At 35.9% G+C, this 17,286-nt stretch overlaps 1 protein-coding gene across 4 annotated transcripts in view; it reads right to left on the minus strand.

Annotated features, from left to right (window-relative positions):
• Positions 1–17,286, minus strand: part of LETM1 (leucine zipper and EF-hand containing transmembrane protein 1) — an 84,652-nt gene that overhangs the window by 38,860 nt on the left and 28,506 nt on the right. For 2 of the 4 annotated variants that reach the window (XM_072620010.1, XM_072620011.1), the window contains exons 3-4: positions 14,905–14,994; positions 13,205–13,658 (exon numbers count right to left, since the gene is read on the minus strand). In XM_072620010.1, the coding sequence (XP_072476111.1) occupies positions 13,205–13,658; positions 14,905–14,994 (544 nt within the window). The remainder of the gene's footprint in view (positions 1–13,204; positions 13,659–14,904; positions 14,995–17,286) is intronic. The other 2 variants (XM_072620012.1, XM_072620013.1) reach the window with 1 other exon arrangement.

The raw sequence follows: 17,286 nt of genomic DNA on the forward strand, positions 1-17,286 counted from the left end.
TTTTGAGTAAGCAAAATGTTTCATAAATTCTTTGAATCAATAATGACTCCCTCACTGACAATTTAAAAAAGGGAAAAATTAATGTTAAAGAAAGAAAAAGAAAAGGGAAAATATTAGGGAACTTTCTAAATAAAGAAATATGACATCTGGAATAAAGATAGCTTTCTATTGTTCACTATGATATTAACTTGATATTAATTGCAAGATACTCCGAATAAGCATCTTTTAACACCGCTTTAAAGGAAAAAATGATAAAAACTGTAACAAAAAAATGTACATGATAGAGATGACTAACTTTTGCCTAAGGAATCTTAAATCCTCACTAATTTTCTGAAGATTCATGCTTACACTTGTAAGAAATATAGTTTTAAAAATACACAGGTGCAGGTTAGTTAACAATTAAAGAATTACATATTTAAAGGGCCCCACAAGGTAGCAATGTGCTGCTCAAAGACCGTTGCAGAAATTCTTTAGTTATAGTATTCTATAGTGCTAGGAACAAAAAGTCAAGACTATCAGAAGAATCAGTGAAAAAAATATAAAGGAAGGTCTAACAGTACCAGATTTCAAACTATATTATTAAGTGTTAATCATCAAAACAATCTGCTACTGAATAACAGAGTAGAATGATTGATCAGTGGAATAGATTAGGTAAACAATACAGAGAAGCAAATGAGCAGTGTTTGATAAACCTAAAGACTGCAGCTTTGGGGGCAAGAACTCACTGCGTGGCAAAGACTACTGAGAAAACTGGAAAGTAGTCTGGCAGAAACTAGGCATAGACCAATATTCATACAACGTATATCAAGACAGATACATAATTTAGACATAAAGGCTGATACCATAAGCAAATTAAGGGAGCACTGAAGAAAATACCTATTAAATCCATGGATAGGGGATGATTTCATGATCAAATGAGAAATACAGAGGTTCAAAGGAGGTAAATTGGGTAATTTTGATTACATAAAATTTTAAGTTTTTGTACAAACAAAGCCAATGTAGCCAAAATTAGAAGAAAAGCATTAACTGGGGAAAATATTTACAGCAAGTTTGTCTGAAGAAGGTTTCATTTCTCAAATATATAGAGAACTGAGACAGTTTTTAGAAACCATTCTTCAAACAATAAGTGTTCAAAGGATATGAATAAGCATTTTGCAGAAGAACAAATTGAAGTTTTCTATAGTCATATGAAAAGATGCTCTAAATCAATTACTGATTAAAGAACTGCAAATCAAAACAATACTGGGGTACCACCTCATATCTATCAGAAATGAAAAATGCTGGAAGGGTTGAGGGAAAATAGGTACACTAATGAACTGTTGCAGGAACTGTCAACTAGTCTAACTAACTATTCTGGAGAACAATCTGCAACTATGCCCAAAGGTCTATAAAATTGTAAATACCCCATGACCCAATAACATCACTACTAGGTCTATATCCCAAGAAAATCAAAGAAAAAAAAAAAGGACCTATATATACCCAAACATTTATAGTAGATCTTTTTGTGGTTACAAATAATTGGAAACTGAGAAGTTGCCTCTCAATTGGGGAATGGCTAATCAAGTTATGATATGAAAAGTAATAAATACTACTGTACAACTAAGAAATTATGAAGGGGATGATTTCAGAAAAAATGTAATGACTTATATAAACTGATGAAAAATAAAGTCAGCAGAAGCAGAAGAACAATCTACACTACGTAACAGCAATGCCATACAGATTATAAACTGTCAAAGACCTAGTAACTTTGATCAATGCAATGATCTACCATAACTCCAAAGGACTCATGATATAAAATTTTATCCACCTCAAGATAGAGAAGTGACTGTCTCAGAATGCAGACTGAAGCAGCTTTCCCCTTTATTTCTCTTGCATTGGTAGGGGGTGAGGGAGGGGACATGGCTAATACAGAAATGTTTTGCATGATTTCATATGTATAATTAGCACTGTATTATTTGTCTTTCCAATGGGTGAGAGACAGGCTGGAGTGAGAGAATTTGAAACTGAAAATAAAAAAATTTTTTTTAAATATTCTATAATGCTAAAGTCATTAAATGTAAGTTTTTACTTTCTTAATATGAGTTTTAAAAAAACTTTTTCTGCAGAGGTGCACTATTAAACTTTCCAAATGATATTTTAGATAACAGAATAAAGGAGACAGAGGTTTAAGATCTTTCTAGTTAACATGGGAAGTCTATCCTGTATCTTTCCAAAATTTTTCTAAGTTCACATTAAATTCCACAGATCTTTTGCTGTTTAATGTAAATGGTTTTTTAAAAAAAAAAATAAATTATAGTTTTTCCCACCTACATGACTAATCTACATGACTAATATGAAAATGTGTTTAATAGGAATATATGTGTAGAACCCATGTAAGACTGCAAGCTGTTGTGGGAAAGAAGGGGGAAGGGAAGGGGGAGGGAAGGAGGAGAGAGGGGGAGAAAAATTTTAAACTTATGGAAGTGATTGTTGAAAACTGAAAACAAATAAATTATTAACAAAAAAGAAATCTATTTCAACCTAGGCAAGGCTGTTTGCTACCCAGTCCAACTCTACAGGTTAACTTTTGCTAATTCTTTAAATGCATATTCTTTTATTATTAATTTGTATGTTTAACAAAATCTTAAGATGGACAATTAATCCTCCAGACGCTTTCATATATGTGGACATGATAAATCGGTCTCCTGAAAGCAACACACAACCATCAAACACATCTGAACACTAAAGATGATCAGCGTTAAGTTTCCAAATCAGCTTTAAGTCTTCTATGAATTCTGCTCTCTAAAGAGCGTTGCATTTTTTCTACACAGAAATTAGAAGGTACTGAGTAAAAAAGGACAATGTTACAATTTCTTAGAAGCATTATGTTGATTAATTCCATTGTGATTAGTCTGTTCTCTTTAAAAGTTACACCATTGTTTTTCTTTAAAAAATTATTTGTTATATGAGGTAAGCTCTCTGGGAAGGGGATGGGGAAGGTTACAGAAGAAATTCTGGTAACAGAAAAAAGCAAAAACAATAAAGAAAATTTTTAAGTTATCCCATATCTGAAGAAAGGAGTAAACCATAATCCTCAGACAAACTTCTCAAAGAATTGAAATACTGACCCATCTTTTATATATAAATGAAAATACATACCATGTAATCTCCGTAAGAACTAGAAAGTCTAATTCAACTAACATAAAGAATTACTTTTCCTGATTTACACATAAAGGGTAATACCGTAAGCAAATTAGGAGAGCACAAAATAGTTTATTTGTCAGATATGACTAAGAGAAGAATTTGGGATCAAAGAAAATATAGAGAGCATTACAAAATGTAAAATAGATAATTTTGATTATATAAAATTTAAAAGTTTTTGTACAAACAAAACCAATGCAATGAAAATTAAAAGGAAAGCAGAAAACTGTGGGAGAAATTTGCAACAAAATATCTCTGATAAAGGCCTCATTTCTCAAATATGAAGAGAACTGAGTCAAATTTATAAAAATACAAGTTATTCTCCAATTGGTAAATGGTCAAAGGATATGAACAGGCAGTTTTCAGACAATCAAAGCTATCTCTAGTCATATGAAAAATGCTCTAAGTCACTACTGATTAGATAAATGCAAATTAAAATGACTCTGAGGTACCACTTCATACCTATCAGATTGACAAAGGACAAAAAAAGGGAAAATGATGAATGCTGAAGGGGATGTGGGAAAACTGGGATATCAATGCACTACTGGTGGAGTGGTGAACTGATCCAACCATTCCAGAGAGCAATTTGGAACTATGCCCAAACGGGTATACCACTGCTACTCACATGTACAAAAAACATTTATAGCAGCTCTTTTTGTGCAGGCAAAGAAATGGAAATAGATGGGATACTCATCAATTAGAGAATGGCTAAATGTGGCATATGATTGTGATGGAATATTATTGTGCTATAAGAAATGATTTCAGAAAAACCTGGAAAAACTTACATGACATGATACAAAGTGAAGTGAACAGAATCAGGAGATCACTGTACACAGTAACAGCAGCATTGTACAATAAAGAACTGCGAAGGACTTAGCTATTCTCAGCAATACTATGATCCAAGATCCAAAGAACTAATGATGATACATACTATCCACCTCCAGAGAAAGAACTGATATTGTTTGAATACAGACTGAAATATGCTATTTCTCACTTTCCTTCTTCTGTTCTTCTTCTTTTACTTGAGTCTTCCTGCACAAAATGACTAATATGAAAATGTTTTACATGATTGCACATGTATGACCTATACCTAACTGCTTAACATCTCAGGGAGAGGGAAGGGAAGGCAGGGAGAAAGGGACAGAATCTGGAACTAAAAACTTTTTTTTTAAATGTTAAAAACTGTTTTAACATTTAATTGGGGAAAAATAAAATGTATTTTAAAAAATTACTTTTCCCCAATAAGTCATAATACCTCACATTCAGAAAGCATTTTACATAAGTTATTTCTATTGACTTCATCTGATTCTCATAATTCTTAAAAAACAGATTATACAAATATTACTATGCTTATTTTATAGATATGAAACCTAAAGTCTTCTAGGCTAAGTAACTGCCCATGGTACTACAGCTTCTAAGTGTGGAGTAAGCACTGAAACCTAAGTCCAAGGGAAGGCACATGACATTGCCTCTCTAAGAGTTTACATCCACTACTTTGTGGAAACAACACAAAACATCAACTTGCTCCAATGTGATCAATCTCATGGCTGGAATGGCAGAAGAGAAGGGAGGAACTGTGTTCCCTTTTCCTACCTCCAACTCTAAGAGATGCAGTCTGGACTCTCCCCTTGCTACCATCATTCAACAAAAGGTATTACACAGTCAGGATCCTAAGAGCACTTACTTATGGGCCTCCAGGACATTTTCCCTCTACATCCAGCTTCTGCTTTGATACAAGGGGATTGTAGAATACCTACTGATGTCTTCTCAAACACCCTAAGCTCCAAGATGCCCAGTTGACTTGGGTTTTACTGGCTCCCCTCTCCTCCCCTTCCCTCTCCCATCTTCTCCCAAAACCTTAAACCTACTGCATTCTGAAACTGGGACTCCAATGGGCCCCTGCCTAAGGGCTCCTCTGGACCCTCCTAGCTTTAGAGTGATTATCAATAGTACCTGATGCTGTTTCTTACCCAGCCTGATGTCTTTCTTTTTCTTGGACTCATTAAAGAGGCCATGCCCTGGCTACTTCTTAAACAAGCCTATTCAATGAATGGGTGTTGCCTCACCCTAAGTGAGTACATGCAAAGCCCTTGGCCTAAAGTGCCCAAGGTTTCCCAGTGCATCCTAGGTCATCTCCAGTCATCCTGAGGAATATCTGGTCACTAGATTCAGATGGCTCTGGAGGAAAAGTGAGGCTGGTGACCTGAACAGCCCTCCCTCACTCAAAACAAAGTCAAGTGCAAGTCATGTCATCATTTCACTGATGGCATGGTCTTCTTCACCAACAAAGTATAAACACATCTGAAGCTCTCAGCTCCCTAATCTTGTGGATGATCATGATCTCACATCTAGATGATCACACCCTTGATCTATTCTTCATCCACAAGTATTCCACAACACAACAAAATCCTGAAATTCTTTTTTTTTTCAGATCACAGCCTCCTATCATATTCCATGTCTCCCTACAGAATGGACTCCTTCTCAACCTATTCTTCATCCACATTTGGACATTCAAACTCCATTCCCCAGTGTACTCTGGCTCTCAACACTACTTTAATCTCACTTTTCTCCCTTCACAATCTCAACTCTACATTGTTCTCTGCTCTCTAATCCCTTGCCCCTCTACCCAACACTACCCAAAAGCACACTATACCAAAACTCAATCAATTCCTGCCATCCACCTCTTCAACTCTAACATACTACTACCAAACCTTGAGGAAATCACACAAAAGAGCAGAAAATCATGCAACAGAGCAGCTAATTCATCACAAATTTGTTTTCTAATCTCAAATGGGCCCTCACCACAGCAAGATAATTTTTTCAATCCTCCCTGATTGATTCACTTTTTCAGTCCCTATGTGTAGACTGTCTTCTCAGATCTCCCTCTCACACTACCGTTCTCATCCTTCTCAGGAGAGGAGAAAATAGAGACTTGGACTGGATAACAGAGCACTGCACTGAGAAATCAGATCATCAGCTGCAAGTTCCAGTGTTTTTTCTTCTCTACATCTTAAAACCACTTAAGGTCATCCTCCATTCTCTTCAATCCTTACTCTAGTCTCTTCAAAAAAGCCAACCCTATCAATATATACCCCTTCATCCCCTCTCTCATCTTCTCCAGCAGCTTTCCCCTTCATTAACGCCTACCCCCCTACACCTACCTACACACACACACAAACACACACACACACACACATCCTTCAACTTCACTCCTTATCAACTGGCTACCTATCAATGTGCCCAAGTTTTTCCCATCCTTAAAAATCCCTCATTAGATCCTACCACCTCCTCAAATCACCATCCTGTAGTCTCCACCCCAACCCCTATCCCTCTTACAGTCCTTCTCAAGCTCTGCAACTTTCAACACTGTAGGCCAACATTTCCTGGATACTCTCTCCTCTCAAGGTTTTCCTGCCTGCTTTCTTTTAGTTCTATTCCTGTCTGCTCTCTCTTACTGATTTATCAGACTAAGGGTCCTGCCTCAAGGTCGTATCCAGGGGCTCTCTACTCTTTCTACACTCTCCTATTCAACAAACTCTAATGGCTTCCTATTGCCTCTAGAATAAAATATAAGCTCCTTTGCTTAGTTTCTGAAGCCCTTTGTCACCAGGCCCCAACCTACCTTTCCAGGAGCTGAAGAAAAGGTATGTAAAATGTAAACAGGAAATAGAAACTATTCTTTTTAGAAATTTGGTGGTGAAAGAGGAAGGCAGGATGATCCCTTGAACTGGGAACACTGTTAAAGGAAAGACTGGGGTTTTAAATTGGGGGAGGGTTCTATTCAGGGGGAGGGAAGTTAGGATGGGGAGATATGAATGTTTTATAGGAGAAGGAGCTAAGAGATAGAGGATTAGATCCTTTGAAATTAAAGGGAAAATAAAAAAGAAAGGCTGAACACAGAAAGAGGTATAAAAGAGTCAGGTCAAGGGAGTTTCTGTTGGGCTGTGTCTATGCTGTCTTCCCAACTACAGTAGTCTACCAACCCTTTCATGGCTTCCAGGACTGCCACCATACTCAAAGATAATATTGTATGCGGTGAATGCTGCCTCCCATTCTGCTGAAATCCTGCCTGTCAATGCCTTCTGAGGGTCACAGAGGCACAGCATGGATAATTCCTGGTCTCACTTCCAGCCACACAGTGAAATGTCTCATGTCTTTCTCAGCAGTCACAGGACTGTTATCAAAGGGCAGGGAACTCAACCTCCTTTAAGGGGCAGCACAGGTGACTATTTCATCCCCACAAAGGTATGACTTCTCTTACTTTGTCTGAGTTTCCCTCCTCTTCCAATGTCAAAATACCTGCTTCTTGCCTCTCCCAGAAGCTCCTGACCAGCCCCATTTATTCATCCTTTTTTTCTTAGTTCTTTTATACCCTATCACTTATCCCACAAGACTCCAGTGTTTCTTCCACATCACCATCACAGAGAAACTGCTTTTCTTCTATATATATAGCAAAATCCCCAGCACAGTGCACCAGGTGTGAGCTTCAGCTCTACTCTGATGAATTCTTTTGTTGCTGTGTCATAAAAAGCAGTTTGCAGTCAAAGACTAGGCCCCTTTTCTGACCCTACTGCCATGAATTTTAGTACAAAGTCATTTCGGAAACCTGAGGGCTTAAGAATGAAAGTTTAAAGTACCTCAAAACTGAAGAGACCATACATTCTGCAGCATAAATTGTCAGATGAGAGTAATTTAACAATGTAATTAATTGCTAGATACAAAATAACACATTAGTTTATAAACTTAAATATTAACGAAAATATTTTTATTAAAATTATTTTATCACTTGACAGCATAATAGTCTGCATCAATGGAGAATAATCGGTCTGATCACATCTTTCTTTCACATAATACAGCCTACTATGAATGATTAGGTAATTTGTGATGCTTGCTGATAATTACAACAGTACTTAGCTGTATTTTAAATTAAATTTCAAAAGACAGAAAAACTTAATACATAAGAATATAGGTTAACACACATTTAAATTTTATCTATGGAAGTATTTATGCCAAAACTAGGCCCCAAGATACAAGCTACTCAGAAACAAAATCAAAGGAAAATCCTTAGCTCCAAGCAACCACCAAGGCTTTGCAAATCCACTGTTACCATTTTCAAAACAGCCAAAAACAAGAAATGTGTCTCCTACTGAGATAGGCAATAAAATGAAATGTAAGCTAACAATCACGGACTTTCATTTTTATCTTTGTGCATCTTAGTGCCTAAAACAGTGCTTAGCAGGCACATAATAGGTGTCTGCTGAATGAATATCTATAGGTCACTCAAAAATCACCAGGACAAGCACATTATTATTTAGTTATCCCTTGAAATAAAGTAAGCCAATATGCAGAAAATTCTCCATCATAAATGAATCTGCCTAAAATTAGGCAAATTACCAAAGTTGACAAGTGTCTCTTATCTGTCATCTCAAACATTCATCTCTAGTCAGATCTAACTTAAGTCTTTGTTGAAAATAGCTAAAGTTCTAACTGAGGGATGAGACTCTCCTCAATTGCTACAATTTAAGGAAAAACAGAAGCCAAAAAATTCAGGACGAGGGTAGAATTCAGGACGCTCCCCAGAACAACTGGAAATATTCTGCTTTGAGAAAAAAATAAAAGATCATCATTGAGATCTCTGGGAGCCAGTAATAACAAAGCTTCCCTTCCTTTAGTGCACATCTCCTGCCAGGTCTGACTACCAGACCACACTGGAATAAGAATGGCTAACTTTATCAGTTGATCAGAGATTGGCATTTAATCTCACCAAAGATACAAAAAACTAGATCTCAAAAACCAGATCTCAATGTTAAAAAACGAAAGATGTACAGAAAAGGACCAGCAAACACCTGGGGCACGCCAATGCGGAAAAGAAATTCATAGAGTAGTTTATCTTAACGTAAAATTAGAAGTACTAACCAGCTGAAATAATACAGAGACAAAGCTAAATCAGGAAGTCATTAAGGCTGCCACCTTCTACCTCTGCCTATGCCTTCCACGCTGACTGCCACTGTTATGTCAAGTTTCAATATTACCCTGTAACATGATGAGAATTATTAATATTTGATTTTGTAAAATTCATTAAAAAATTGTTTTTTACCATACCCTAAGTGTGATTTTATTATACTCTAGGGCAAGCACAGGAATATTTCTCCTGTTTTATAAGGAAGTCAATGGGAAAATGAAAGACTATAAAACTGAAATTTTAGGAACTTTCCAGAATAGCCTTTATTCCCTGTATATTTAACTACAAAATAATGTCTAACTCTCTACCGTGACCCTCAATACAAGCATAATTTCCATGGCTTCTTTTTATAACGGTCAGTTACCGAGCACTTTCAGATTAGTCAAGCCATTTATCTCCATGATTTCACTGGGCTGCATTTCCTGTGGGGCTTCTTTAAGTGAACCTCAGTTTCTCATCATGTGCACTTTACCCTATCATAACTTTTATATGTGATTTTTCTCTTCTTCAGTCCTTCAAGGATCTATGACTTCATCACGGTGGATGCTCTCTCCACAGATGGAGACTGAAAGTTTTCTCTGCCTTAACTGATAGTTTTCATGAGATGACACGGTTGAAAACACCCATTACCCGACAGCCTGCCATTTAACGAGTTTGCCCAAACACAGCCAAACTGGACTTCAGATGCCAGAAGTACAACCCATCAGCTGACCTACTTGAAGTCTTTTCAGTTTCAGAAAACCTGCTAGGCATTCTGCACTGTACCACAAGAAGACACTCAAGGAAGACTTTTTCCGAAAGTATTATAATTACTGACATTTTATTCAAATTCTTTTGCCCCTTTTACGATACCCACATCACTATATTACATGCCAAATATTACATCCAATTTATCTTCTAACTAGAAGAGACAGATATGTTTCAAAATGTCTGCCCCCTAACTACTGATGGCAGACGGGTTTCCCATGTGCTACTACATTCACTTCCTGCTCTAAGGGAGAAAAATGGAGGTAGCAGACCATGGCTCCAGGACAGATATGCTCCCTTCTCATTCTCTATGTCATCGTCTCTTCCTATTTCAGGCAAAGGAGAGCAAAACAATGGAACTTCCCAAGATGACTTGGGAGAGAGACCATTCACACAGCAGCTTCTCATAGGCAATTTACAATTCTTTTTTGACCTCCAAGGTGTACATGATAATATACCCCAGGAAGCAGAGGTGGAATCAGAAGCGCTGGGCTCTAGGCCTAGTTCTGGCATTTATCCATCAAGAAAGTACCTGTGGGAAAATCACTTCACTTCTTTTGGGTCTCTGTCACCTAATATATAAAACTGGAAGAAAAAAACTTGCACTGTTGTCCCTCAGAGTTGTGAGAAAAGTATTCTATAAATTGCTATAAAAATATTCAGGTATTATTACTATAAATACTGATCTAATTATATAGTTCTAAAGTTTTCCATGAACACTGTTAATTATTTGTGGCCTTTTGAAAAGTAAAAATACTGAAAAAAATAACAAGATTTTTTGGCAGTGTCTCCTTTCCTAAAACTTCTGAAAGACTACACATTTAGAAAATGAAATTTTGTATGAAGGTGACAAAATATTTTTAATGTCAAGATTTGTAAAAAAGAATTATCTGCAGCTATTTTCTGAACTATGAATTTATCATTTGATATTAAATGTCTAACACATTAGTGGCATTTGCCCCATTTTTACTCCAGCCAGGAACAGGACCATCATTAGAATACACCCCATTAGCAGTGGCATGCTTCAGAAGATGGAGAGACACAAAAGGTTGGCTGACAATATAACAAGCTGCCAGTTACTTCCCTGAAAAAAGGCAAGTAACACCATATGGTCTGCAATGCACAACCTCAATTATTTTAATGTTACCCTTTTATGGATACATTTTCCCTTCAGAAGAGAGCTCTGATCATGCATCCAATCTCAAATTACAATGAATATACAATCTTAAACTGAGAGGAAAAACTCCAGGAAGCAGCTTTCTCCTCACCATCCCCAAAGTCTACGCTATTAACTACACTAGTACAGAAATATAAAAACGAAATTCATTTATTCAGACATTTCCAAAGAGAACTGAAATACTCTATATGCTAAGTCTAATTAGTTGCTTCATTGATCTAAAAAACAAAAACAAAACAAAAACCCTTGGAGACATTACACACCAAATTTGCTGTCAATCTGCGGACTCCCCGGGTTCTTAAATTCTAAAGGTTCATTGTGTCAAAGTATCCTGCTGCTACTTTGAATTGTCATAAGGATACTACTCCTTTGATCTTTGCTGTTTAAGTTTCCAACTGAAACACTTTAGGAAAAACAACATACTACTAGACTTTTTTTTTAAGTAACCGCATTAAAAATTAACAGACACTATATTTATACACTGGATTTTCTTTAAGTTTTTATTTACACACCCCACATTAAGAACCTCAATTTTGAATTCTTCAATAAAGCAGGCATCTACCAAAATAATTAGCCTTAATGTGTTATTCGGGTTAGTAATTATGAAATACAAGTATAATTTCCAGTACTGATGCTAAAATTAACCCACAGATCAATAAACACCTGACTCTGAACATAATGTGCACAAGAAAACATATACTGACAAAAATAAATGCTCAGCAATATAATTCTGACATGCCTACTATTCAGTGATATGAATTAGATCTAAAAGAGTCCTACCAATTAAATCATTAAAAACTGAGTTTACTTATTACCTAAGATTATTTGGATTTTTTGGATCTGGATATTTTTTCATGTCCCCTCCATAAAAGCTACTTGAAAAAATATCAGAAATAAAAAAAAAACCTACTAAAATTTGAAAATCTGAATTAGAAATCACATTTTTATAGATCACAGCCAAACATCCTACTCTTAACAAGTCATAACAAAAAAAGTAAAACTTATAACCAGCAATGGTCATTAAATGTTTTAAACATGAAATCTGAACAAAGCATTCTATTTTCTTTTCAAAGGGTGTGCTTATGCACACACACTTGTATAGAGGATTTGGAATTTATAAAGCTTCTCTTTTTTATTCCTAATACCCAAATGAGGATAATGTTTCATAAAATTTCAAGTAGTGAACAAACTAACATACACTCTTGAGTTCAAGACTTTGATGTATTAAAGTAGTAATCTGTACATCCTTCCTCTTTTCCACCAAAGTCTCAACTCTATTGTTTTAGGGGTGCACAAAGTTCATTCATCCTTCCAAGTCTCTTATTCTTACATTCATTTTCAAGAAAAAGACCCTTGTCTAAAAAGATATCCTGCATAAGAACATGCTTTTCTTTTTTCTTCTATAAGTTTAATAAGATGAAAACTGCTGATAAAAATCCAATATATTTGCCAGATACATCCCTTTATATATATTGAAAATTATTGTTTAAAAAATATATTCTACTAAAGCTTTTGTCTAGAGTATTAAACTTCTGAGTATTACTATGATTACTCTGTATCATTAGTTTAAAATACACTTAAAATTTAAATGTGGGGGAATTAAATGTTTCCCTAATAAGTACTAAGACTAAAAACCAGTTATTCAAAAATTCTCTCTCTCTATATATATATATTTTGTACAACACCAAGAGTATAAAGAACTTAACAAAATGTATTCAGTGAATCTCCTTAAAAATTCCTACACAACAGACTGAGGGAATAGGCTTATTCTCTTCTTTAAGTGGAGAAGAGAGCAGTGAAGCATTTAGTGGCAAGATACTCAGTAAGAAAAGAAAAGATCTGAGTCTTCTACCATCTAACCCAAGCATCTAGAAAGGCCACTGGCCTATCAATTACCTTGAATTAACTCTCAAAATGTTAATCTTTACACTTAAAAAAAAAAAAGGAGGAGGGGAAAAAGAATCTTTTTTTTCCATACAAGGCCAACCATGAATTAGTCCTCATAAGGCATAAGGCATTTACACAATTCTACACAAAAATAACTTCTGTTCCTAACCCTCAAATTTAAGAATGTTTAAAGCAACATGAAATCAAGCAAAATCAAGCACAGGTAATCAAAGACATTCACTCCCTGTTACCTGTCTCCGCTCCCTCCGAGATAAGGTGCTCCCATGGAGAATTCGCCAAAGTGTCCGTGCAGCAATCTTGGTATCAATCCACAACAATCGGAAGCCATGATAATAGTGCTTCAACTCATCCACAACCTTCTGAACAAGTGATTTCTTCACAGGTGCCTCTACAGTAGGGCTGTAGACAGGCCCACCTTCTTCAAGCTTCTTATTTTTATCCTTAATAGACTTCAGGGATTTTTCCACTACTGAGTCATCTTGAAGGGGACAAGAAGAATGCAAGCACCTCACAGAAACGTGTGCAGGTTCCAGAGACCACAAACTGGAAAGAGGCGTCCATGATTTAGGAGACCTTACTACCATATATGTTTGTTCAGGTCTTTTAGTCCAACAATTTAGGTGATCACTTTTGAAAGAAATGTAAACAGGGTGGATATGAGTGCAACAACCAAACTTAATATTCCTTTAAAAAAAAGAGAGAGAACAGTAAGCAATTAAGGAATTTAACTTAAAATCTAAAAACTACATACAGCTATAGCTAAGATGAATTAAACTAATACATCATACTTCGTCAAAGAATATCTGTATGAAGTGGCTCTTGACAATGTTAAAATCAGTTAAGACAACAACATACTAACTAGTTTGTGTTAAAATGTCTTCGGAGTAATTAATTCATTGTAATCTATTTACAGAAAAAAAAACTCGAGTCAAGAAACAAACTACTTTTCTATTACCATAAATCTATGTAAATAATATTAAAGGAAAATTCTGTAGTCTCTAGACTCCAAGGTGACCTACTTATAAATATTTGAATTGCTGGCTTCTACAGAGCTTGAACAAAAATTAAAGACAGAAGTGGTCTGATTGGCTAGCTCAATTGGTTAAAACATGATACCAATGAAGACAGGATTGTGGAATTAATCTATATCCAAGTAAAAGGGTTTCCCTTTTTCTCCTAAATCCCAAGGTACCCCAAAAATGTATAAATCAAGCTTATCTTTATGGTCAATAGGTAGGCTCTAAATGTGTAATTATCAGAAACCATTTAGCCTAGAAAATATCCCCATTGGTGTGATCAAAGGGAAGGAAGATTGGAGGAGGGGGTAATCAGAATGCATGCTGTCTTGGGGTGGGCAGAGGGGAAAAATCAGGAGAAAATGGGGAACTCAAAATCTTTTGGAAATGAATGTTGAAAACTAAAAAGAAATAAAGTAGAATTAAAAAAAAAAAACATCCCCATAACACAATTCTTCAAAAAAGCTGAAGGATTTTTCCTTCTATAATTTGGTATAAACGGTAAAAGTCCTAGCTGAATTTTTTTCTAACTGCTTGTAAATTTTTAAAACAAGGGAATTATATTCCAAGTATAATCAGTTAAGTAAAAATGATTCAGTTTCATCTTCCTCAACCTCTCTGTAGTTAATGTCATAAACCAGTTGGATATCTCACCAACCTTGCCCCTCTTACCTTTTAAGTGTAGCTATTTTCCACAGTTTTCCCCAATGTCTCTTCTAAGGTCTAGACCTGTACATCCAAATACCTTGCCTACAAGACTTCACTACCACCCCCTAAGCCCTTCCAAATTAAATCAATTAATTCTTTGATATTTGACCTAATGCAAATTTGGTCATTGGATGAAATTATCAAGGAAAACTGTCCTGATATTCTAGAGCCAGAGGGCAAAATAAATATTGAAAGAATCCAATCACCTCCTGAAAGAGATCCAAAAAGAGAAACACCCAGGAATATTGTAATCAAATTCCAGAGTTCCCAGGTCAAGGAGAAAATACCGCAAGCAGCTAGAAAGAAACAATTCAAGTACTGTGGAAATACAATCAGGATAACACAAGATCTAGCAGCTTCTACACTAAGGGATCTAAGGGCTTGGAATATGATATTCCAGAAGTCAAAGGAACTAGGATTAAAACAAAGAATCACCTACTCAGCAAAACTGAGTATAATACTTCAGGGGGAAAAATGATCATTTAATGAAAAAGAGGACTTTCAAGCATTCTTGACGAAAAGACCAGAGCTGAATAGAAAATTTGACTTTCAAACACAAGAATCAAGAGAAGCATGAAAAGGTAAACAGGAAAGAGAAATAAGGGACTTACTAAAGTTGAACTGTTTACATTCCTACATGGAAAGATAGTATCTGTAACTCTTGAAACTTTTCTCAGGATTTGGGTAGTTGGAGGGATTATTTATACATACACATACATACACATACATATACATATACACATACATATATATATACACACACACACAGAAAGAGCACAGGGTGAGCTGAATAGGAAGGGATGATATCTAAAAAAATAAAATTAAGGGGTGAGACAGGAATAAATATATTGGGAGGAGAAAGGGAGAAATGGAATGGGGCAAATTACTTCTCATAAAAGAGGCAAGAAAAAGCTTTTTCAATGGAGGAGAAAAGGGGGGAGGTGAGAGGGAAAAAGTGAAGCTCACTCTCATCACATTTGGCTTAAGGAGGGAATAATATGCACACACAGCTTGGTATGAAAATTTATCTTACACTACAGGAAAGTAGGGGAGAAGTGGGATGGAGGGATGATAGAAGGGAGGGCAAATGGGAGAAGGGAGCAATTAGAAGTTAACACTCTTGGGGAGGGACAAAGTCAAAAGAGAAAACAGAAGAAATGGGGGGCAGGATAGGATGGAGGGAAATATAGGTAGTCTTACACAACACGACTATTATGGAAGTCTTTTGCAAAACTACACATCTAAAGCTTATATTGAATTGTTTGCCTTCTCAGTGGGGATGGGTGGGGAGGGAGGAAGGGAGAGAAGCTGGAACTCAAAGTCTTAGGAACAAATGTTGAGAATTGATTTGCATACAACTGGGATATAAGAAATACAGGTAATGGGGTATAGATACCTATCTTGCCCTACAAGAAAAGAGAGAAGATGGGGATAAGGGAAGGAAGGGGTGTGACAGAAGGGAGGGCAGACTGGGGGAAGGGGTAATCAGAATGCATGGCGTTTTGGGGTGGGGGGAGGGGAGAGATGGGGAGAAAATTTGGAAATTAAAATTTTGTGAAAATGAATGTTGAAAACTAAAAATAAACAAACATAATAAGAAAACAAATTTGGCCATTGGTAAGGATTATAGGTAAATAAAATTTGAAAAATTGTGTTCAAAAGCAAAGAATAGGAGAAATCAAAAACATAAACAGACACACACATACACAAGTTTCACACCTATACATCATTAATACTTTAATGCCTTAAAAGTCTCTTTCTCAACAAAGTGTTTATGTTCACCGTTGCTTCGGTAAAGATGTGGCATAAAATCCAAACTGAAGAAGGATTTCCTATAAGAAGGAACTCCAGATCAGTGTGGATGACATGCTGATTGCACCAAACCCTTCTCATCCAAAAAAAAAAAGATAAAGATAGGGGAAAAAACTTCCTACAGAAGAGATATCTGCAATTTAATAGGTTAGTATTTCAAGACTTGTCTCTAGACCCTCATTATTTCCTCCCAAGCCTTATGCCTAGAACACTAGTATATATCACCAGGTGACAGTAGTGCCAAGCACCACTTCTACAGCTCAGCAAACACTGGTGACTTCCTTAAATGAGAAGAATGATATTTTTCAACAAAAATCTAACTTAAAACAATATGTATTACATAGCTTCAATAAAAATGAAATTAAAAAGAAAAACAATAAAGATCTAGAATGAAGAGAAAGAATAGGCTTACTTTTGTCAGTTACTATTTAGTAATATCCCAAGTACTATTCTAAAGCTAGAGACATAAAGATTCTAACACTTCACATAGGAGGGAAAATCTCCAGGGTCATTCATGTACAGGTAGTAATCGTTCTAGCTCGACAAGGTGCTGCTTGAAAAGTCTCTAAAGCTAGCTACTTCATGCCTTAGGCTTAGACCTCTGCATCACTCTTTTAACCATAGCCTTATTCCTCCCTTTCTTCCTCAGTGCTACATCTCTCAACATGTAGTCAGATTTAGGCCTCAAATGAACTAAAAAGCTTCATTCTTTCCTCTCATAATCATAACAAAAAAGAGGAAGGGCATTTTGGTTTTCTTTTTTTCCCCATTTAATC

Source organism: Notamacropus eugenii, chromosome 6 (genome assembly GCF_028372415.1).
Source record: "Notamacropus eugenii isolate mMacEug1 chromosome 6, mMacEug1.pri_v2, whole genome shotgun sequence".
Classification (NCBI taxonomy): Eukaryota; Metazoa; Chordata; class Mammalia; order Diprotodontia; family Macropodidae; genus Notamacropus; species Notamacropus eugenii.